Raw genomic sequence first — 22,648 nt, forward strand, 5'->3', positions numbered from 1 at the left:
CCCTCCCCAGGTTTGGGGCTGCACTTTCCTCACCCACTGTGTTGATGTGCTGGAGGTGTGGTTCAAACTCGAGTTTGAATTAAAATTCTTCATGTAATTTGCATCGGAAATCCATCTGGCTCTGTGAATTCATTTGGGGACCAGAAACTTGGGCATAACATCACAGAAAACGGCTTGGTAGTCATTCTCCACTCATAAAGAGGACAGCCTGGGTTTAAAAAAAAAAAAATTGGGGAGGGGCAGGGCATGGTGTCACACACCTTTAATCTCAGCTCCTAGGAAGCAGATAGGCATTTCTCTCAGTTCAAGGCTAGCCTGGTATACAAAGGGAGTTCCAGGACAGCCAGGGCCATACAGAAAAAACCCTGTCGCTGTCCCCTCCCACCCCCCCGACACTTTGGGCCTAGATTGGTTTTGACCCTAATATATAGCTGAGAATGGTCTTGAACCTCCTACCTTTACCTGCTAGAATTATATAGTCAAGCACCATGATTCTTGGCACAGGTGATTTCTGTAGACACTTTGCCCTCAACAAATTTGAGCTTAACTCTTTGCTGCCTAAGTGTGGGCCTTGCACACTGACTTCCTTCCAAAGAGGAGGGAGATCCAGAGGGAACCTCACAGTTGGAAAACACAGAGACACTGCCTTGGACTGATTTGTTTTTGTCAGTGACACACCTAGACATACCTGAGAAGAGGAAACCTCAACTGAGAAATCGTCCCTGGTTGTGTGTGTGTGTGGAGGGGGGGGGGGGGCTTTTTCTTAATTACTAATTAATGCGGGAGAGTCCAGTCAGCTGTGGGTGGTGACGTCTCTAGGTATGTGAACCTGGGCTGTATAAGAAAGATAGCTGAGGGGCTGGAGAGATGGCTCAAGGGGTTACTACTCTTCCAAAGGACCCAGGTTCAATTTCCAACACCCACGTGGCAGCTCACAATGGCAGCTTCCCTTAAAGATGATACCTGTAAGATGAAATAACCCCTTTCTCCTGTAAGAGACTTTGGTCATGATGTTTATCGTAGTAATTGAAAACAAATCAGGACTGTCTCAGCAATCAAGCCATGCTGACATAATGTCCCTGGGTAGGCTGTGGTGGAAATAGCACTTTATGTTGGCAGTCCCTCTTCTAAACCCTAGTCTTATGATGAGAAAAACCCTCAAATTCCAGGAGAGGGACAATCTACAAAGGTGTTTCAAGATGAGGTATAACTCAGTGGTATAGTCTACAAGCTAAGGGCCCAGGGTTCAATCCCCAGTAACGACAACAACAAAAAGCCAGGCCTATATCCCAGACCTAAGGAGGTGAAGCAGGATGACCACAAGTTCAAAACCAGCGGCAAACTGGAAGACAGTCTGGAGTGGCTATGAAGATTTCGCCTCAGAACAAAGTCAGAGGCTGGAGGGACGGCTAACAAGAGTGCTGTTCTTGTACAGACATGAGTTCAAGTCCTAGCACCCACTTTGTTCCCCAACTCCAAAGAGAATTTAAAACAAAATCAGGCAAGAAACAGAAAGCCTGACATGTAGTTCCATGATATTTGACTACAATGTGTGAGGCTCTGGGGATCACCCTATCATCCCCAAGTGTTGTGTTTCTTAAAACAAGGCAAGTGTCAGAGGCATCCAAGAGGAACTGGGAAGTCAGCATTGTGGGAAGCTGGATGGGTTCCCTACGTGAAAAAAATGGGTGAGCTGGAAGAAAGAAACTGGGTAAACTTGGGCTTTAATTAATATAGTGGTTCATGGATTTTATCAAGCATAATATACAGATGTCAAACTTTTATTTCTTTTGAGATGTGTGTTTCATTATGTAGCCCCGGCTGCTCCTAGAATTTGCTGTGTGGGCCAGGGTGGCTCAAACTCACAGAACTCCATCTACATCTGCCTCCCAGAGTACCGGGATTGAAGGTGTGTGCCACAATACCCAGTCCTCAAATATCAGGTTTATTTATTTTTTTTTACTTTTTTTTTTTTTTTTGAGACAGAGTCCATTGTGTATTTTTGGCTGGCCTCAAACTCATACAGATCCGCCTCCCTCAGTTTCTTGAGTGCTGGGATTAAAGGCGCTCACCACACCAATATCAGATTTTAATAATAGGGAACCAGGGGGTGTCATATAGAAACTCACTATATTATTCTCACATTCTCATTTATTCCTTTATGTATTATGTGTATTCCTAAATGAGTTTATGTGAACTTTGTGCATGTAGATGCATGTGTCCTTTTTTAAAAACTGTTCTAAAACATTCTGTTATTTGATGAGGATGGGGGAAACCGATCACCACCTGATTCCTACCAAGGATCAGCCCAGAAAGGGCTTTGCCCTTAACAAAGATGGCATTTGCGAGCGTCGGGGGACGGCCTGACCAAGACAAAGAGGGCGGCCCCACAGGCAGGAACCGGAAACGCGCGTTGGGCGGTGCGTGGGGTACGGTGGGCGCTGGGACGCGCAAGCGGCGCGGGTCCGGGCATGAAGCTGGGCCGGGCCGTAGTGGCCCTGCTGCTGCTGGCGCCGTTCGCGGTTCGTGCCGTGGAGCCCATCAGCCTGGGCCTGGCCTTGGCCGGAGTACTCACCGGCTACATCTCCTACCCGCGCCTCTACTGCCTCTTTACCGAGTGCTGCGGCCAGAAGCGGAGCCTCAGCCGGGAGGGTAGGCGGGCACCAGGGTTGGGCACTGCGGCCGGGGGCTGGCGCCGCGGTCAGGCCAGACTTTGGCCCGAGGCCTGGGAGATGAGTTGACGAGCTCAGGGTAGGGTGTCAGCCTTGCGTGGGGCTCACCGGGGCGGCCTCACCGCGTCTCTTCCGCTCGGCTTTGAGGAACATCCCCAAGCCCAGGCCTTTGGAAGTGCAGGGTTCGCGGCAGCAGGGTCCTTCTCCAATCCAGGCTCCGCAGGCTCTGACAGCCTGGAAATGGGGCTGCATTTTCCTGCTTGCTTCTCTCCTGACCAGAGTGATCTTTCCATTCCCAGCGCTGCAGAAGGATCTGGATAACAAACTCTTTGGACAACATCTTGCAAAGAAAGTCATCTTAAACGCCGTGTCTGGTTTCCTAAGCAACCCGAAGCCCAAGAAGCCCCTTACCCTCTCCCTACACGGGTGGACAGGCACCGGCAAAAACTTCGTCAGCAAGATCATCGCAGAGAATATTTACGAGGGTGGACTCAACAGTGACTATGTGCACCTGTTTGTGGCCACGCTGCACTTCCCCCACGCCTCCAACCTCACCCTGTATAAGGCAAGAGCATAAGTTCGCCGCCTTCGGGGATGACCCGGGTTTGGGTTTCTCTGTCTGGGACGGGATGTGGGAATTCCACGTCAGCGAGTGAGCCTCGATATGGCTCTTTGTGTGTGAGTTCCTCTTTAAAATAGTGTGGACAGAGCTGGCTGTTGTTCCATCAGCTGTTCTGGAGGCAGAGAGCGAGAGAAGCTGAAGGAACTACAATTGAGGATCGCTCCTGCAGTGCAGATCGGGACTGTGTTTCAAAGGGAACTTATCCAGGGCTGGGGTAGCCCAGGGCAGAGCACTTGCCCCACCCTGCCCCGACCCTGCAGCAGGAGTGGTAGTGGGTATGTAAGGTACTGAGGGTTTGTGTTACATCAAGCAATTAGACCACTAAGGTTTATTGGTGACCTCTAGGCTCAATAACACTTGGCTGTGGTCAAATGGGGACATAATCAAATCCAACATCAGGGTCTTCGGGTCCCATCCATATCGTGGAAAGGAAACACGGAGGTCTAAGTCTGTTTGGACTCAGCTCTTGCAGCCTGCTTTTGGAGTTTAATTCTGGCTAACAGTCCACACCTGAACTCAGGTCCTATCTCTCCCTCTTTCCTGCTGTGGAGCGTGGGGACTGTCAGCCAGCCTTTCTGAGAAGCGCGCTCTCTGTTACAGAATGTGCCTCACCCTTGCTTATGTGTACCCCCCCTTCTGTTAAACATCAGGATCACCATGACTGTGTGGCTTGGGGCAGGTTGTTTAGTCTGTGCCTGTGATCAACTGGGTGTGTTGCACTCACCTGTATTGCCAGCAGGCTGAGGCAGGAGGACTACATGTTTGAGGCTAGTCTGGACTACACAGCGAGCCTCTGTTTGAAAACAGACAAGGAGAGGACAAATGGAGGGAGAAAGAAAAAAGGGGGCCCAGTAGCATTTGTTCAGGGGCCTTTGGGAGGCGGGTTAAAGTGTTCAGTGGGCAGTGCTTATAGCTGTGTCTTGCTGTAGTGCCCTGCAGTCTGTTGTTCTGGTAGGAGACAGGGCAAACCTTGTCTGTTGGGTTCTAACAACTGAGTGAGTTCTGTGTAAATGGTCACTCGTCTCACGGTGTTAGCAGGCCACTTCCGGTCTCTGAAGGTTCCTCTAAGGCAGTGGTTCTCAACCTTTCTAATGCTGTGACCCTTTAGCCTCATGTTGTGTGGTAACCCCCAACCATAAATTTATTTTGTTGCTACTTCATAACTGTAATTTTGCTACTGTTATAAATCATAATATAAATATCTGATATGCAGAATGTCTGCTCTGTAACCTCTGTGAAAGGGTCATTTGACCCCAAAGGGTCTGAGAATCACTGCTCTAAGGGGAAGGCCCATCCCTGCAGATTTGCTGCTTACGTTAGATACAAATGGAATGCTCTAACCACGGTCATAGGAGCCAAGGGAAAGCCCCCAAACAGATGTGTGATGCGGCTGCTAACATTGACTGTTCTGTAGAAAAGTGCAGAGCTGCTTTCCCACCTCACCTCGGGACGATGCAATAGCTGCAGAGTATGGAGAATTTTGGCTCAATTTTCTGAGGAAAATGCTTGAAACGGTCATAGTATGTAACTGACCTAGCACGAGTGAGACCCTGATATCAGTTTTGGCATCTGGCCAACCAAAACACCAAATACAATTTTTTTTTTTTTTTGAGATAACTGCACCCATGTTTTCGTTGTTGTACCCTAGGCTGGCCCTGAACTCTGTTTTATTATTATTTTAGTGTCGTTTGTTTGTTTTTAAATTTTGTGTGTTTATGTGTACTTGTGAGCATGTGTGTGCATGGGGGGTCATAGGTCTATCTCTGGTGGTGTTCCTCAGGATCTGTCCACTTTTTTTTTGATACAGGGTCTCTCATTGAGATAGGCAAGCCCCAAAGATCCTGTCTTTGCCACGACTGACTTCCTCACGGGGGTATTTGTAAGGCGGGCACTGTACCCAGTAAGCCTTCCTCCCACCCCGGGCTGGAACTCTTGCTCTGTCTCAGCTGGGGCCACAGAGGCATGCCACCAAGTCCATCTCAGATGTGTTCTTATGGTCTGTACCTAGCTAGGCAGATTTATTTCAGAAAGCCTCATCACGCCCTTCCCGAATGCTGAGCGCTCAAGTCCAGACTCCCTCCAAAAGGCCCTGTGCACTGTTTTCCCACCTGTGAGTCAGAGCTTCTCCACACTGGACTGCGGAGGAAGGGATGGGATGATAGTGGTTTCTACCTCTTACCAAGAGACTGTCCCACACGGGATCCATGTGACATTGCCATTGTGAGGACAGAGCTCGCGCCTGGCTGACAACAGCATCAGTGTGGTCGCAATGTGGTGTCACAAACCTGGAGCTTAATTATATTATCTCAGGCAAGCTGCTGAAGCGCTCTGCACCCAGTGTCCTCACCTGTGGCGTGGTTATGACGCTACTCGTACACGAAGTGATTGTGAGGGATAGGTGCGCGCGTGTGTGAGTGAGTGTAATGCTCATAGCACAATGCTCGAGAGGCGCAGCCATCGTCCTCAGGGGTAGAGTTGTTCTGAAGGCCTGGGTGTGGCTCCGCTAGAGGGCTTGCTTAGTACTGTTGAGGCGCTGGGTAGAGCTGCACAAAAAAAACCCTGAAGCTGATAGAATTGTACCCACTAGAACTCTAAATGGGCCCTCTTGTCCTTCAGGACCAGCTACAGATGTGGATTCGAGGCAACGTGAGTGCCTGTGCTCGGTCCATCTTCATCTTTGACGAGATGGACAAGATGCACGCAGGCCTCATTGATGCCATTAAGCCTTTCCTAGACTACTATGATGTGGTAGATGATGTCTCCTATCAGAAGGCCATCTTCATCTTCCTCAGGTGAGGCTGTGGCTGGGATATGGTGGGAGACCCTTGCACCTGTGCCTGGGGGCTTGGGGAGAAGTGCAGCCCCTTCTTGCTGCAATTATTTCTGCAGCAATGCGGGGGCAGAAAGGATCACAGATGTGGCTTTGGAGTTCTGGAAAAGTGGCAAGCAGAGGGAAGAAATCAAGCTTAGAGACATGGAGCATGCTCTGGCCGTGTCGGTCTTCAATAACAAGAACAGTAAGTATAGCCGTTCTTCAAGAATCTGATCCCTAGCCCTACACCCTTATGTCTTTCCAGCCGAGGAGCCAAACTTAATGTAGCCTCAGTGTTCCCCCGGGCCTGCCGACTCTGAGTGAGATCTGCTAACAAACCGCAGATCTTATAAACTCCGAAGTTGGGCTACACCATTGATACCTAGTTGGGACAGGGTTTGAGCTCCATTCCTTGTAGAGGAAAAGCAGGAGGTTGAGCCAGGAGAAGTCCACTGTATGACTGCAGGGAAGCTGGGAACTGGGTAAGGCCTTTCCCTTTGCAGTGCCCTAGGACTCTACCCAGGCATGGCTGGGCCTTGCCGCTGTACCAGCCCCTCAGACACTTGACCTGCTCGTTTGCCCTGTGGGGCAGATGGACGCCTGCCGGCCTGTTCTTTACAAAGGACACCGAGGCTCAGTGCAGCTCCTTACAGCCTGTGTTGCACCTCCATCCTGCACTCAGAGCTTTTAACTTTCAGCTCAGCTACTTCTCCAGCTACTGTCAGTCATACAACCTTTGGCCTTGAACCTCAGGTAGGCGGACAGCCATGAGGGTGACTCACTGCCTATCTCACCTGGTCTTTGCTGGTCTCGGGTTGTTGGGCTTTCCTCCTTGGAAACATGTTCACCGAGAAATCTGAATCGAAGTTAGCTGGCTGGAACAGTGTGTTCTCCCATCCCTGACGAAGGGAAGACAACTGAGGAAAGACGAACATTTTGAAGTCTTTCTTCATGCTCAAAAGGATGAGTGCACACAATAGGAAATACAGATCGATGGGGCAGCAGTACATCAGAGCACTGTGTTGAAGGTCGAGAGGACCTCCCGCAGGGCTGTAGCTGGGATAGACAGTCAAGACATCTGACAGCAATGCTGGGGTGGACAGTGAGAAGAGCAGTCTTAGGGGGTACGTGAGGTGTCCTAACTGGGAGGAGACATTTCACTCGGGACACACATCTGAGTTGGCAGTAAATGGATGTTTTTACTTTTTTTTTTTTTTTTTTGGTTTTTCGAGACAGGGTTTTCTCTGTTAGCTTTTGGAGCCTGTCCTGGAACTCACTCTTGTAGACCAGACTGGCCTCGAACTCACAGAGATCGGCCTGACTCTGCCTCCCGAGTGCTGGGATTAAAGGCGTGCCCCACCACCGTCCGGCTTGGATGTTTTTACTTTTATGATGTTCAAATTCGAACCCAGGGCCTCACACATGCCACATAAGTGCCTACCACTAAGCGACACCCCAGCCCACCTAGTGTTTTTTAAGGCTGTGTAACATCTGAAGTCTACTGGTTCTGCTGAGCACTTGGTGGGTTAGGTGGTTGGGTCCTGTCATTCAGGCTGTGTTGGGGTCTCCTCCCCAGCCAGGCCAGTTGCCCCCAGCTACAATCCCCAGGGCTCCATGTGTACCTGGTACAGAGTAGCTCTCCAAGACAGCTGCTCACAGTCAGGTTTGTTCTTTTTTTCTTGGCGCTGGGGGGAAGGGGAGAGGTTAAGACAGGGTTTCTTTGTAGCTTTGGGGCCTGTCCCAGAACTCACTCTGTGGACTGGGCTGGCATCGAACTCACAGAAATCCACCTGCCTCTGCTTCCCAAGTGCTGGGATTAAAGGCACGCACTACCACCGCCTGGCCAGTTTTGTTCTTTGCTGTGGCCATAGACAGGGCCCTCACTGAGTACAGTCAGAGTGCAGGGCTCCACTGGGAACTGAGTACATAGACCTTGGGCTCTCTACACAGCTTGCATTGGGAGCCAGGACACAAAGACATGTCATGAGCTTTTGGGGCATCCAGCAGATGCTGAGTCAAGTGTTCTCAGCACTGGGAGGCTGAGCCATGCAGAGCTAGATTTTTGCAGGGAGGCATTTGTCAGAGTCCAGACCTTTAAGGTACACAGCCTCGTCTCTACACATTAGCACCCAGGGGAGTCTAGGTATTGCTTTCAGAATGCTCTGTGTGGTGTGGGCACTGGCAGCAGCAGTGAGCTCCTTAATTGCTGGTCCAGCTAGACGGAGATTGACTGGTGCATTCTCTCTGGGGATACCCCTCCCTTATCTTCGTGCGTCTTCCAACCTGTCTATCCACTTCTCACCACTGCCTGGATCCCAGCACAGTGTGGTACATGCGGCCCGCCAGCCCACCTCCAGAAGAGGCCTTTCCAAGCCCACAGCACTGGTGTCACTTTAAAGCTTGTGTTTTTCATTTTTGTCTGTGTGTGTCTCTGTTGTATGTGTGTGCATGTGAGTGTCCAGAGAGGGAGTTGCATCTACTGGACCCAGAGTTACATGAGGTTATGAGCACTCTGGTGAATATTGGGACCCAACTCAGGTCCTCTGCAAGGAGCAGCAAGCCTTCACTGCCCAGAGGTGGCCCTTGCTGTCAGCGGCATCACAGGGCAGTGTTTGTAGTCAGTTCCCAGCTCCTGTGTCTCTCCCTCACTGTGTGAAGACGGGGTGGTCTCCTGGCTCTACCTCAAAGGCTGGTCCCCACTGGACACTAGTGGATGGACAGATGAATATCGAGAGGCACCTTTTTGTCTTTTTCCCAGGTGGCTTCTGGCACAGCAGCCTCATTGACCGGAACCTCATTGATTATTTTGTCCCCTTCCTGCCCCTGGAGTATAAGCACCTGAAAATGTGCATCAGAGTTGAGATGCAGTCCCGGGGCTATGAAGTAGATGAGGACATTGTAAGCAGAGTGGCCGAGGAGATGACGTTCTTCCCCAAGGAGGAGAGAGTCTTCTCCGACAAGGGCTGCAAGACTGTGTTCACCAAGCTGGACTACTACCTGGATGACTGAGCCCTGCTGCAGACTCTCACCCACAGTCAGGCCTCTCCTCCCAGGAGGATGCTCAGGACACTTCCTGCTGAGGTTACCAGGTATCGCCTTGGGGGCTGTTTCTGCTCCTCAGAGTCCGCAGTTGGTCATGCTGTAGAGACTGCAGACACAGCATGGACCCAGAGCTTCCTGGAGTCTCCAGAGGATGAAACCTCCCAGCCTGCTCATTCCCGGGCTCATGGTATTTTTTTAAAAATTATGTTTTAATTTCAGGTGTTTCTGTTTTGAGGCAGAACAATTAAGTTTTATTGCAATTGTGATAACTTTATTTTAAATGGTTTTTAATATTATGAGAAACCTTTCTGCTGTTGGCTTTGTGTGTCTTTTGAAGCTCTCAGGCTGACACCACCAGTGTTTCTACTGCATAAGTCCAAGCATGGGCACCTGCTGCATGAATGGCATCTTGGGTACTGACATCACCCTGCCAGGGGCTGTGCAGTGATTAGACAAGAGAACCGGATTACTATCACAAATGCACGGGTGTACTCTTCCCTGGACTCAGACGTGAAGTGGGAACAAGCTGAGTGGCACTGTGGGCGTCGGGTCCACCCCAGATGCCTGGCAGGCAGAGCTCCAGATGGGCTTGTTTTATGTACACACGATGCCTGCCAAGGGGTAGGGCTCCTGCGGGTGTGGCTGCGGTTCAGGGCACTCACAGGGCTGGGTTTAGCAAGGCCTAAAGGGCCTGACGGTTCAATAAGTCAAAAACTAGGTCAATTGCTGGCAGAACCACCCTCTGCCTCTGCTACCAGCCTGTTGGGCTTCCGATGATGGTCACATCAGGTCTGACTACTCATCTAAAGATGGAGCACAGTCCTCTGTTCTGCTGAGTCCTGTAGATATGACAGAGTGGGTGCCGTGTTGGGCTCCTGGATGGTCAGCTGAGAAACAAAGGGAGCAGCAGGGTGGCGGTGAAGAGAGCTTACTTTCCAGACTGTTCTGTGATGGGGCAATGCTATCACTGCTGCTGAGAAGCCAGGTCAACAAACAGAACTAGAATCAGGCTCTTTACCAGTTCTGGGCAGGAAGAGCCAGCACTCAGATCTCTTGAGCTAGAATGGAGACAGCTATGGCCAGGTAGAGATCACCATTAGGAGGATGTTATATCTCTGGCAGCTCCCTGCCTCTGAACTCCAGAGCTGCTCAGGAAGGTAGAGAACTCAGGAGGTACCCAACTTTGACCTCTACATGTATGTGCATGCATGTGATTGCCTACCCCTCATAAGTGCAAACATACCAAAAGCCCAAAAGCAAACATTGATTTTTGTGTGATTCAGTCAACCTGTGCATCCAGGTATGGAAAGGTAAGAATACATGGGCAGCTCTAGAGCCTTCATTCTGAGCTCAGTTTGCTGCCATACAAACGAGGGAAACTTAGTAAAAGTGACATTGCACTGGCTTTATTAGTCTGCGTCCAGCTCTCTTCAAGCCTTCTCACAGGCAGGGTGAGGAGGCTGGGGCAGGCCTGGCCTTTCCAGGTTACAGATCAATAACAGCAGTAGTCCAAAGGTGGCCAACACGTGTCCACATATTGCATCATTGTAAACAGAAAAGCTTGTTTCTTCTTGACAGGGACTCAACAGGTTAAATGGTGACTTGGCTCCAACTCAACAACATGACATGGAAGTCAGCCTCACTCTGGCAGGCTTTGTCTCCTCTTTGCTTTGACACAGGGTATGTAGCTCGGCTGGTTTTAAACTCGTCTTCCTAAAGTGCTAAGATTACAGGCATGTACACCACGGGCCTGCTATTCCCTTGTGTGGTGGCCTAGACTGGCCTCAAAGTTTGAGAATCCTACCATGGCCTCCCACGTACTGGGACTAAAGGTGTGCACCACCACACCCAGTTCACCTTGGCTTTTTTTTTTGCCTACTACTCTACACGGATTTACGTAGACAGTGGGATACTGTGTGTGAGTCGTTCTGCAGGCCGCCGGGCGGCACTGACTGACGGTCACAGAACTACATGCGGTGCCAGGCCGAGAATCGAACTCGGGCGGAGCGGTCGGGCGCTCTGCCCCCTGAGCCGTCTCTCTGGCTGTTACTTTGGCATTTTTAAAAGACTAAATGTGATTCTCTATAAGGCGTTTCCATGTTAGAAAAATAGTCATTCTCCCACATTCTGTAAACACAGGGCAGAGTTCTCATGTCTGTGGCAGCACGGAGACTGTGGGACAGAGCGGCTCAAAAGGCCGGAACTGCAGCCCGGCTTTCCTACCGTCAGAGCAGCCTGGCCCAGTGCTGCCTAAGGACATGACCCTGAGAGTACATCCGGGACCCACCACAAACTGGGGGACCACGGAGTCTAAAATTGTGTCCATTTCATTCCACGCTGCACATTTGGCCCTAACACCCCCCCCCCTTAAAGAGTTTCATGTAGCTCAAGCTGGCCTCAAATTCACAACACAGCAGAGGAACCCTGAATCCTGATCTTCCTGCTAGGATGATGGGCATTGTGCCCCCACACCCAGCAACAATAAAAGCCTGGGAATACTAAGAATACTTATTCTATTTTATGTCCTTCCTAAGTTTTTGGTTTTTGAGACAGGGTTTCTCTATGTAACAGCCCTGGCTGTTCTGAAACTCACTTTGTAGATCAGGCTGCCCTCAAATTTAGAGGTCCACCTGCCTCACTCCCCAAGTGCTAAAGACTTGGGCCACCACCACCACTGACTGGGCACTTCTTAGGTTTTAAAATACATGGCACCTTATACTTTATTTCCTAAGGTTTAGAAGTAAAAACATGTTTTAAAAATATTCATGTTCTTTAAAAAAAAAAAACCCGACATCTCTGGTATGTGTGGTCACTCCTTTGGACGGAGTCTGAGCATACTGTGTGTGGCCAGGCGGGCCCTGGCCCAGAGCTCACTCTTCCTATGCATGCTGTACCTTCAGAGTAAGTTTAACAGGCAAACAGGAACCAAAGACCTCCAAAGCTTCAGTCTTTTCTGACAGGACCAGGATGAGGCTAGGACGAGGTCGAAGGCAGGCTATAACCCATACACAGTAGGAGACAGTCGAGAGAATTCCACAGCGGGGGCTGCGAGAGCAGCAGCTAAGGTAAGGTATAGCCTCAAAAGGCTGTGTCCCAGTGTACCACAGGAGCCTCAGGGGGAGCCCCCACTACTCACACGGACAGTTCAGCCAAGATCAAGTCCACATACATGCTCCCCTCAGGGATCAAGCATCTGTCAATGCCACCAGCTTCTGAAAACTGTCATAGAGTGCCAGCTCAGGGCAAGGAAAAAACAAAAAACAAAAACAACAAACACAGGTGGGTGCTCCTGGAAGGAAAGATCTGGTTCCTCAAGGCTGTAGCCCATTAGTGGCACCTGAGGCACGGGTACCTTGGCCACATAGGATCTGTGTTAGGCCTCCTGTGTTCAGATGTTTCTAGGCACTTGGTTCACAGTAGCAGTGTTAGGTTCTAAAAGTTCATCTTGAGCTGCTGCCGTGCAGCACTGATAGCAGCCCCAGAGTCCACAGGTGCAAATGTGCAAAGCCCCAAGGGGGGGTCTTCAGAGTGTTTCCACAAGGCAAGGCCCTAAAGGGGGTGGGAGGCGGCCCTGAAGGGGGTGGGAGGATCCAGGGGAGCCTCCCACCCCATGGGGTGAAGAGCTCAGTAGAAACCTAGCCGTGACTGCACTGTCTTGCAGCCCTTGTCTGAATAGATCTTCTCTTCCTTGGGGAAAAATGTCATTTCATCTGCCACCCTGGTGACGATGTCTTCATTGACGGCATCCCCTCGGGCCCGCATCTCTGCCCGCACACACATCTTCACGTGTTTGTACTCCAAGGGCAGGAAGGGGATAAAGTAGTCAATGAGTTTCTTGTCTATCAGTCCACTGTGCCACAGACCACCTGCAGAACAAGACAGGGTCTCCTGTCACTGCCACCTGGACACACCCATCTGAGATCCCGGTTCATAGTCCATCCTTCATGTCTTTTCAAGACAGGGTTTCTCTGTAGCTTTGGGGCCTGTCCCGGAACTCACTCTGTAGACCAGGCTGGCCTCAAACTCACAGAGATCTGCCTGCCTCTGCCTCCTGAGTGCTGGGATTAAAGGCGTGTGCCACAACCACCCAGCCATCCTCCATAGCTTTACCCTTCCAGACACTCTGCAAGTGACATACACCCTCATAATACCCTAAGAAAACTCCCTATGGCAGCAAAGGCGCAAGCAAGAGTGACACAGAGCACTGGGTGCCCCTCCCCCAGTCCCTAATGGACTCACTGTGTTTGTTGTTGAAGACGCCCACGGACAGCACAGACTCCAGGTCCTTCAGCTGGATCTCTTCCCTCTTCCTTCCTGCCCGCCAGAAGTCCAGGGCCGTCTGAGTTATCAGGTCCCCGCCTGCATTACTGAGTTGGCCAGAGATGTAAAGACCAATATCACACTTCAGTTATCCCCACCTCTCTGCCAAATGCACTCAGCCAAAGCTCATAAGGTATCACCACAGCACCGCATGACACCCCCACTTCCACTGCTCCAGAGATTTGTTTCTTTGAGATAGGTTTCTCTACTCTGTAGACCAGGGTGGCCTTGAATTTAACTCCCAAGTGCTGGGATTAAAGGTGTGTGCCACCACCACCACCCAGCTAGTGCTCCAAAGCTTTAATTCAGGACTATCTGCAACATGCTACAAGGGCAAAAGCATGTCTGCCTGCAAGAATGTAAATGCTTGCTTGGAGGGGCTGGCAGGGGCACCAAGTGCCTCACTGAGGGATCACTCTGGCTGATTCCCGACCCAGTTCTGTGCCAGACTGACACTGGGAAGTGAAACTTGACAAATGAGCCTACGGCTTTGCCAAGCTGGCAGTTCTGTCCTGGATGGCCAGGAGAACCGCATTCTAAGACTGATAGTGCCTGAGAAGCCTCCTTGGCTGACCTGAGGAAGATGAAGACGGCTTTGCGGTAGGAAATCCCATCCACCTGCTCATAGTAGTCGAGGAAGGGCTTGATTGCATCAATGATCCCGGGATGCAACTTATCCATCTCGTCGAAGATGAAGACGGAGGTGCCACACTCGCTCACATTGCCTCGGATCCACTTCTGGAGCTGGTCCTAGACCAACCATAAAGAGAGGCACAGCTCAGAGGATGAGGGCGCAGGGCTTCCTGGGCTTTGAGAAGCCATCAGCTGCATTTGTCCCCACACAGTAGGTAGACACTTTCCAAGCTACCACAGATGGAAAGGCCATCTAAGCCTGGCCACCTGAGTTCAACCCCCGGGACCCACATGGTGGAAGGAGAGCCGCCTTCCACAGATCATCTACCAACCTCTACATATATGCCCACGGCAATGCTGGCACATGCACCTGTAACCTCAGCCTTCCGCAACAAAATGGGAAGTAGAGAATTGGGCAGAAGCTGGTTGGCCAACTCACCCAACATATAGTACAGCAGCCTCAAACAAGGAAGGTAAGAGCCCTGGAGCTGCTTCTGTCGGGGCATCTTACTACAGCAACAGCAAAGAGACCAAGACGCCAGCCAGGCACAGAGCCACGACAACTGGACTCAGACCTTCACAGTGCAATGGCCACAGCTTTGGACTGACGTGGTGAGTATAGGAGCAGTCCTGGCCGACAGGAAAAGCACGGGACTACATTGCTAGCCCCTTTGCTTTCTTGCAACACCCAAGCAACAGCCTCTCATCCCCTGTATGGGGGGAGGCCACAACCATGAACCACGCCCTGCAAATACTGTAGTCCAAGAGATCTATAATAAAATGTGGAAAATATGACCATTATGTTTGTGGTGGGGGCTGTAATCTGGTGGCAACAGCATGTCCTCAGCATGAACAAGCCTTGCTTTCTATCCCCAGCACCTAAAAAACAACTGTGCCTTCCTCCCTTTGGCACTCCTCCCTGCCTTCAAAGATTCACTTTCATTTCCTTCTTCCCTTAGCTTCTGTTTGTTAGCCAGTTCCTGGAAGGACCAACAGCCAGTCAGCTAACTCAGAAGCAGCCAATGCTCTGTGCACAGATCACACAAGGAGAAACAGTCTGGAGGTGTGGTTTTTTGAGACCCGAGGATGGAAGGAGCCAAGGGAATCAAAACTGTACCCTGCAAAATGCAGGGCCAAACCCAGGCTGCAGCACAGGGGAGAGCTTTCGATGATGCCATTAGACTGCCCCACCTAACACCCTTTGCTCTCCTGGGAAGGAGAGTCACTTTCTAGGTGCCTAGGATCCAGATGGGAGGCACTGATTGCAGGCCATACAAATCAGTCACCTTGCCTCTCATCTTTTCTTGTTCTAGCTCCTTCTTCTTCCCCCAAATTCCAGGGACTGAACCTATGGCCCCCAAACACTAGCTGGTTCCATCCCCCTCCCCTTTTTTTCAGTCAAGGTTTCTCTATGTAGCCCTGGTTGTCCTGAAACTTCCTCAGGTAGACCAGGCTGGCCTTGAACTCAGATCCACCTGTTGGAATTAAAAGCAGGTGCCACCATGCCCAGCTGCTGGCTCCTTCTTTTAATGTTCATAGCATCCCTTACCTCACTGGATTATTCTGGAATAGCATTTTAAGAGAAGGTGCTGTGCAGTGGTGGCACACACCTTTAGTCCCAGCGCTCAGGAGGCAGAGGCAGGCGGATCTTTGTGAGTTCAAGGCCAGTATGGTCTACAGAGCGAGTTCCAGGTCAGCCACACAGAGAAACCCTGTCTCAAAAAACAAAACAAACAATAAATAAATAGAAGGCTGGGCATGGTGAGGCACACCTATAATCCTGGCACTAAGGTGGGGGTAGAAGAATCAGAAGTTCAAAGCCAGCCTTAGCTACATAGTGAATTTGATGCCAACCTGGGCTACATGACCCTAACTAAGCCCCCCCGCCACACACACACACGCTTTAAGATGGGCAAAAGTGGTGGATGCCTGTTAATCTCAGTCCTCAGAAAGCTGGGGCAGTCGGATCCAGCCTGGGCTACACAATGAGACCTTAACTCAAAAAGCATAAATATGGCCTTGGCATGGCAGCCCACAGCTTTGGTCCCAGCACTCGGGAGACAGAGTTACACAGTGAGACTCTGAGCAAACAACAGAGAGGGACAAGCGAGGCAAAGAAGCCGGACGGAGCTACTGCAAGGCAGAAAGAAGCAGAGGCCCAGATATATGAGCGGGTAGCAAAGGTTTTCTTGCCTGGTACAGTTTTGTCTTCTGCTCATGAGGGAAGTGCAGAGTAGAGACGAACAGGTGGACAAAATTACTCTTCAGGCCTTTTGGGTGAAGGTTTTCAGCCACAATTTGGCTGACAAAATTCTTGCCCGTGCCAGCCCAGCCGTGCAAGGACAGAGTCAGTGCTTTCTTGGGATTTTTATTGTTCTTGAAGCCGGTCACTGCCTTGAGAATCACTTCGGTGGCGAGGTGCTGTCCAAACAGCTTTGCCTCCAAGTCCAGCTTGAGGGCTGCGGAGGTCAGCCCGAAACAGAAAGAAAAATATACATTAAAAAAAGCACCTGAAACTGGCCGGAGAGAGGCACAGCTTAGCGGCTGATCCAAGTTTCAGAGCCCGAACCTTAAGGATCTATAATCAGACCCTTTAAGCGGCAGTTCTTAACTCTTAAGTGTCTGACAATGAAGCTACGCGGACTTTTTCATCCAAAGAGACATTTCGCCGCTGAGCTCCGTGCTAGCTTTCCCGCCACCCCTGTCGGCTGGGGGGGGGGGGGAAAGGCAAGAGCCAAAGGCGGGCGGGCTTTCAGGGTGGAGGTGCACGCCTGACCCCGAGTGACAGGGCGCACAGGCAGCCCAGCTGCGTCCAGTCCTCCGGGCGGTCACTGCAAAGAAGGCCTGCGAAAGTGTGGCGAGTCTGTGTCCCGCGACGCGTCGGGCTGGAGGTGGAACCGAACGCCCGGCGCTATCCCGCCCGCCCCGACCTGCCCGCGGGCACGTACCAGACGCATTGAGGGTCCGTTCCTCGTGGCAGCACTCGGAGAAGCGGCAGAACGCGCCCGAGTAGGACAGGTAGGACAGGTAGGACATGGCCCCGATGGCGACAGCCACTGTCACCGGCTCGATCGCCGCCGCGACGCGGGCGGCCAGCAGAGCCCACAGGGCCGCGGAGCCCACGAACGCCCTGATGCCCCGCATCGCGTGCCACCCACAGAAGTAATGCCGCGCTCGAATTCAGTCCCAGTAGAGCTGCAGACCTGCTTCCGGTACTGCACGTCACTTCCGCCTGCCGAAAGAGCGGCCGCACTGGAAAGGGGCGGGAGGCTTAATGCACCTTCTTTCTTTGTGAGCGCTCTGAAACCCTATAGGATCCTGTCTGTATTCTCCTCCGCCCACCCCAGGGTTTCTCTGTTTATCCCTGGCTAACCTGGAACTCGTTCTGTAGACCAGGCTGGCCTTGAACTCACAGAGATCCGCCTGCCTCTGCCTCCCGAGTGCAGGGATTAAAGGCGTGCATGCACACGCCTGACACACAACAGGCAAAACACTCTATACACATAAAATAATTGAAAAACATACATAGAGACAGGCAGCGGTGATGCATGCCTTTAACTAGCTCTCGTAACTTAAATAACCCAAATCTTTTAATCTACATTCTTTAATGTGGCTTTGTTACCTTTACTCTGTTCCGCCTATGCTGCTTCCTCCTTGTCTCCTGGCATCTCCTTTTTCCCAGTGCACCATGCCTGCACAGCAAGGGCTCAACAGAGCCATCACTATAGACCTTCTTATTCTTCAGCAACCGCTCTACCACTAAACTACACCCCAAATTCGCAGGACCTTTTGTTTGTTTGTTTGTTTGTGACAGGGTTTCTCCGTGTAGGCTTAGCTGTCCTGGCAAACTCAGGTCTGCCGGCTTCTGCCTCCCAAGTGCTGGGATTAAAGGCATGCGCCACCACTGCCCGACTGATAGGACCTTTTTAAGAGCCTCTCAGAATCCCAAATTTGGGGTTTGTCATCCTGTCTCATTTCCCCTGGACTGTGATGAGCACTCTCACATCTGCCCGCCTCTAGCCCTCTAGCCCTCCTGAACAGCTGGCAAGCCCTCTTGGTGCGAGGCCCAGGGCTGAGCATCCGGGATATGGAGCACTTAGAGATACATGCTGGGGTTTCACAAGTAAATTCAGACATTCGTTCATGCTGCATGCCACATGGAAGGCCCCAGGCTGCTTTCTGGGAAGACAACAGCAGTGCAGCAGACAGACTTGGTCCTGCCTTTCAGGACTTACAGGCTTTTGGGGAGGCAGGTAAGGGGACAAGGAACAATAATGGAGCCATCAGAGTTCAGGGACCCTGGAATAGGTAAAGCCTTTGCCTAAGTTGGAGATTAAAGGTGTTGTCCAAACAAAAACCTAAGGAGTTTGCCAACCAAAAACCAAGCAGTGGTATGGCCTATTAGAGAGTGGGGCTCGTAGACAGTCTGAGGAGCTGAGGACAGCACACATCGTGGAGAGTACTGGGAGGTGAGAATCCAGGACAGTGCAGGGACCAGAAGACTTGCAGACACTGAACGAAGTTAGCTCGTGCTCTGGAGTAGAGTCGGGAGTCACAGGCTCCCAATAAGGACAACACAGCCTGCTCAGAGATCATTCACCAGAGAGAAAGACTGTCACAGCGGTCCACTTATTCTTAGCCCAGGCTTTGCCAAACTTGATTGAGTTCTTTAGGCAGCCAATGTGCAACAGATATCTCATGAACTCTGGCTGTGGGTGAGACCCAGCACCATGTACAGTACCAGGTCTACATCAGGGGACAGGACAGGTGTTCCTGACCTCATGACAGAGCCACTGGCTATGACTGTTCTTATCTTTGGGGTTTTAGGGCAAAAGCTAAGGCCCCCAGGGATCCTGAAGGTTGATCTTGGTGACCTGTCCCAGTGTAATAATTAAAGTGATGATTAATAGTGATTATGAAAGAGTTTTTAATCAACGTATCACATTAGGAAGCGTAGCAGATAAGGGGACCAGTGACCCCAAGTCCATCTTCTGGATAGTGGCACAGACTTTAGCTTTAGATAGAAGAGGACTTGGGACAAGGGACAAGAGGCATGCACATAGTTAAGCACTTCTGGTTAAAGGGTGGTCTGGTTGATCATTAACTCAGTTCTAGTTCTGGAGGATGACTTCCAGGAATCTATACTCTTTAAAGGAACAAGTCAGTTGTCAGGAGCTTGCTCCAGCCATCCTTTCAGAGACAATTGTCTTCACAGGATGCTGTGCTGGCTCACCCGTGATTGCAGTTGGTGTAGGTCCCTTGTCATATGGATGTTGATTGATCAGGCCTGTTCCAGAAATCCAGGCTGACTGAAGGGTTAGGACAATGACTGGAGCCCATTTTGGCATTCTGAAATACAAGGCGGTAAAAACTGACAGTAAATCAGGCGTGGTGGTACACAGAGGCGAGACAGGTGGGTCTCTGAGTTCAAGGCCAGCCTGGTCTACAGAGTGAATTCCAGGACAGCTAAGGGTGTCACCACACAGAGAAACTCTTATCTAAAAACAAAACAAACAAACAGCAACAAAGTAAAAACCAAAAGACAACAAAAACTGACCGTAGTTACCTGTATCTCAACAATTGGAAGACAGAGGCTAAAAGATTGGGAATTAAAGGCCATCCTTGGCTATACAGTGAATTTGAGGCCAGTCTGGGCTACATAAGACCCTTTCTCAACACACACATACACACATACACACATACACACACACACACACACAGGAAGGGAGGGAGGGAGACAAGAAGAGAAGAGAAGACACTGGGAGGTGGTGACTCACACTTTTAGCCCAAGCACTCAGGAGACAAAGACAAAGGCAGGCAAGTCTCTATGAGTTTGAGGCCAGATTGGTGTACAGAGAGAGTTCTAGGACAGCCAGGGCTGTTACACAGAGAAAACATATCTTGAGAAATCAAAATACCAACTAAACAAACAAAAAGGAAGAGACACAATGAAGTCAGAGTTGCCAGGCTTCACCATGCTTTAGTCATCTTGTGGGACTGCCTCCGAGTAAGGAGACAGTGCCTGTCACATTCTGATCACCTTGGACCTATATTGAGTAGTAGGGGTCAAGTCCATAGAAGGGAAGGGCCAGTTCTGTAGCTGAAACAATGGTCCAGAGGAAGCAACTGATGGCATGAGCTAAAACACAAGCAGTGGCAGGCAGAGCAAGCCAAGACCTGAGAGCCATAGATTCAGCATCAGGAGAGGATGCTGGCTGCTGAACACTTCCAAGATGGTGCAGTTGTGGAATATTTGTACACTGTGTGACAATGTATTTCTGTGATTGGTGTAATAAAAAGCTGAACGGCCAATAGCTGGACAGGAGGTATTGGCGGGATTTGTGGGCAGAGAGAGAACTCTGGGAAGAAGAAGGCAGAGTCACCAGCCGGACATGAGGAGGCAGCATAAAGAGTCACGTGACAGGAAGTAGGTTAAAGTAAATGGGTTAATTTAAGTTATAAGAGTTAGTGGAACAAACTTAAGCTAAGGCCAAGATTTCATAGTTAATAATAAATCTCTGTGATATTATTCGGGAGCTGGCAGTACAGAGAAAGATTCATTACATAGCACCTTCTTGCTGTGTCCTCCATGCAGAAGGTAAAAGGACAAGGAAGGCCTCGCCAGGGTTAATCTTGTGTGTGACAATTGAGGACCCAGTCAGACTACCTCTCAAGTCTCTGTGTGTATAGATGTGTGTGTGTGTGTGTGTGTGTGTGTGTGTGTGGCTACACATGCATCAGAGTGTCTATGTAGAGCCAGAGGTCAATGTTTGGTATCTTCCTCAGTCCCTCTCTCTATATGAGCCAGGTGGTGGTGGAGCACACTTTAATTCCAGCACTCGGATGCTGGCAGAGGCAGGCAGATCTCTGTGAATTTGAGGCCAACCTGGTCTACAAGAACTAGTTCCAGGACAGACTCCAAGGCTACAGAAAAACCCTGTCTTGAAAAACCAAAGAGAAGGTGAGAGAGCGAGAAAGAGCGAGAGAGAGAGAGAGAGAGAGAGAGAGAGAGAGAGAGAGAATGCGAATCTCAACACACAGCAATGGCTGACCTGGAACTAGCTATGTAGAACTAGGCTGGTTTTGAAACTTGAACTCACAGAGACTTGAGATCCACTTGCCTCTGCCTCCCAATTACTGAAATTGAAAGATTTCACAGCCATGTCTGGCTACCATCTCTCTCTTTTTTAGGTGGAGGGTTGGGAGGGGGCTCCAACTTTTTTGTCTCCCACCTTCTATTTTGAGACAAGATCACTCACTGAATCTGAAGCTCATCTATTTAGCTAGACAAGCTGCCCAGTGAGCTCCAAGGATTCATCTGTCTCCATCTCTTCATCCCCCATGGCTGGGGTTACAGAGGCAGGCATGCAGCAGTATCTGGCTATTTTATGAGTGCTGAGAATCTGAACTCAAATCCTTTACCATTGGAGCCATCTCCCAATCCCCATGTTCCTAACACTTCTGTGTAGAAGCTAGCTCGATTCGGGAAATAATCAGGCCAGCTTAAAGATAAACAATTATATTTTTAATTGTTATAAGGGGAAACTCACGCCGCAAGAATGGGAAGTCCGAGTTCCGCTGTGTCCAGCAGGAATTACCTAGAGAGAGGGTGCACGAGCACCTGGTCCGTCCCAGTTTTTCTTCCTGGGTCTAGGTAGTCACGCCTTAACTAGGCTCCACTTTTTCTTTATTTACAATTTTATTTAGTAATAAGAGTTCAAGAGTTTAATCTAATTTTCAGATCACATCTCCTAAACAATCTTCATTCTGTTAAAGGGATGAATTAAATATCTTATTTCTTAAGAAGCTGGTGCCTTACTATGAAGAAAGGAACAGCAAATCCAGATCCAAAGTACACAGTCATCATCGCCAGTAACCGCTATTTGTTTTCCACCGAAAATGGCAAATTCTTCCCCGGGCCCTCCTCATAGTAGCTGCGACAGACCATGGAGGTGGTGAACCTCAGGACACTCTGGCCGAACATGGTGCCGCGGGAAGATCAGTGAGGGGCTCAGGGATGGAAGGCCTAAGAAATGGCCGCACCACCACACTCCTCTTCCTTCACAACCTTGCTCTACCGAAGTAGGCTCCACTTCTTTTTATTTATTTATTTATTTATTTATTTATTTATTTTGTATACAATATTCTGTATGTGTGTATGTCTGCAGGCCAGAAGAGGGCACCAGACCTCATTACAGATGGTTGTGGGCCACCATGTGGTTGCCGGGAATTGAACTCAGGACCTTTGGAAGAGCAGGCAATGCTCTTAACCACTGAGCCATCTCTCCAGCCCCTAGGCTCCACTTCTTAAAAGTGATTGGTTAACAGTGCTTCCCCCATCACTCCTGCAGTGGGAGTTTATGTCCCACTGAATCTTAGAGACCAGCTTTCAAACCGCAGCAGCAATCTGCCATCTCTTGCAGGATGTGTAGGCTTTGTAGTCTCACTAGTCACAGGTACCAGTGACTAAGCTTTTGTGACTCCAGAATGTCACGCCAAATATTTCCAGAAATTGTGGCAGCACCCAGAGTCAGTGAACCTTCTCCT

General features: G+C 50.2%; 2 protein-coding genes and 1 pseudogene across 3 annotated transcripts; 1 reads left to right on the forward strand and 2 right to left on the reverse strand.

The window, feature by feature from the left end:
• Positions 1–2,427: 2,427 nt before the first annotated feature.
• On the forward strand, positions 2,428–9,457 carry Tor1a (torsin family 1 member A). The gene is made up of 5 exons (XM_048432004.3): positions 2,428–2,652; positions 2,972–3,237; positions 5,911–6,086; positions 6,184–6,311; positions 8,865–9,457. Exons 1-5 carry the CDS (start codon positions 2,472–2,474, stop codon positions 9,113–9,115), a joined length of 1,002 nt encoding a protein of 333 aa, XP_048287961.1. The 5' UTR covers positions 2,428–2,471; the 3' UTR covers positions 9,116–9,457.
• A 1,075-nt stretch (positions 9,458–10,532) lies between these two features.
• On the reverse strand, positions 10,533–17,290 carry Tor1b (torsin family 1 member B). 2 transcript variants are annotated; one of them, XM_087899782.1, is made up of 6 exons: positions 17,050–17,290; positions 16,295–16,560; positions 14,043–14,218; positions 13,388–13,515; positions 12,761–13,014; positions 10,533–12,725 (listed from the first exon to the last, which is right to left on the reverse strand). In XM_087899782.1, the coding sequence occupies exons 1-5, from the start codon at positions 17,243–17,245 to the stop codon at positions 12,773–12,775; spliced, it is 1,008 nt and encodes a 335-aa protein (XP_087755908.1). In that variant the 5' UTR covers positions 17,246–17,290; the 3' UTR covers positions 10,533–12,725; positions 12,761–12,772. The 2 variants fall into 2 exon arrangements, with proteins under 2 accessions (XP_087755908.1, XP_087755907.1); XM_087899781.1 differs by having other exon boundaries at positions 10,533–13,014; positions 17,050–17,289.
• A 4,503-nt stretch (positions 17,291–21,793) lies between these two features.
• Positions 21,794–22,085, reverse strand: LOC125399054 (cytochrome c oxidase subunit 7C, mitochondrial pseudogene; annotated as a pseudogene).
• Positions 22,086–22,648: the final 563 nt, after the last annotated feature.

The sequence above is a fragment of the Myodes glareolus genome, chromosome 21, assembly GCF_982192425.1.
Source record: "Myodes glareolus chromosome 21, mMyoGla1.1, whole genome shotgun sequence".
Lineage (NCBI taxonomy): Eukaryota > Metazoa > Chordata > Mammalia > Rodentia > Cricetidae > Myodes > Myodes glareolus.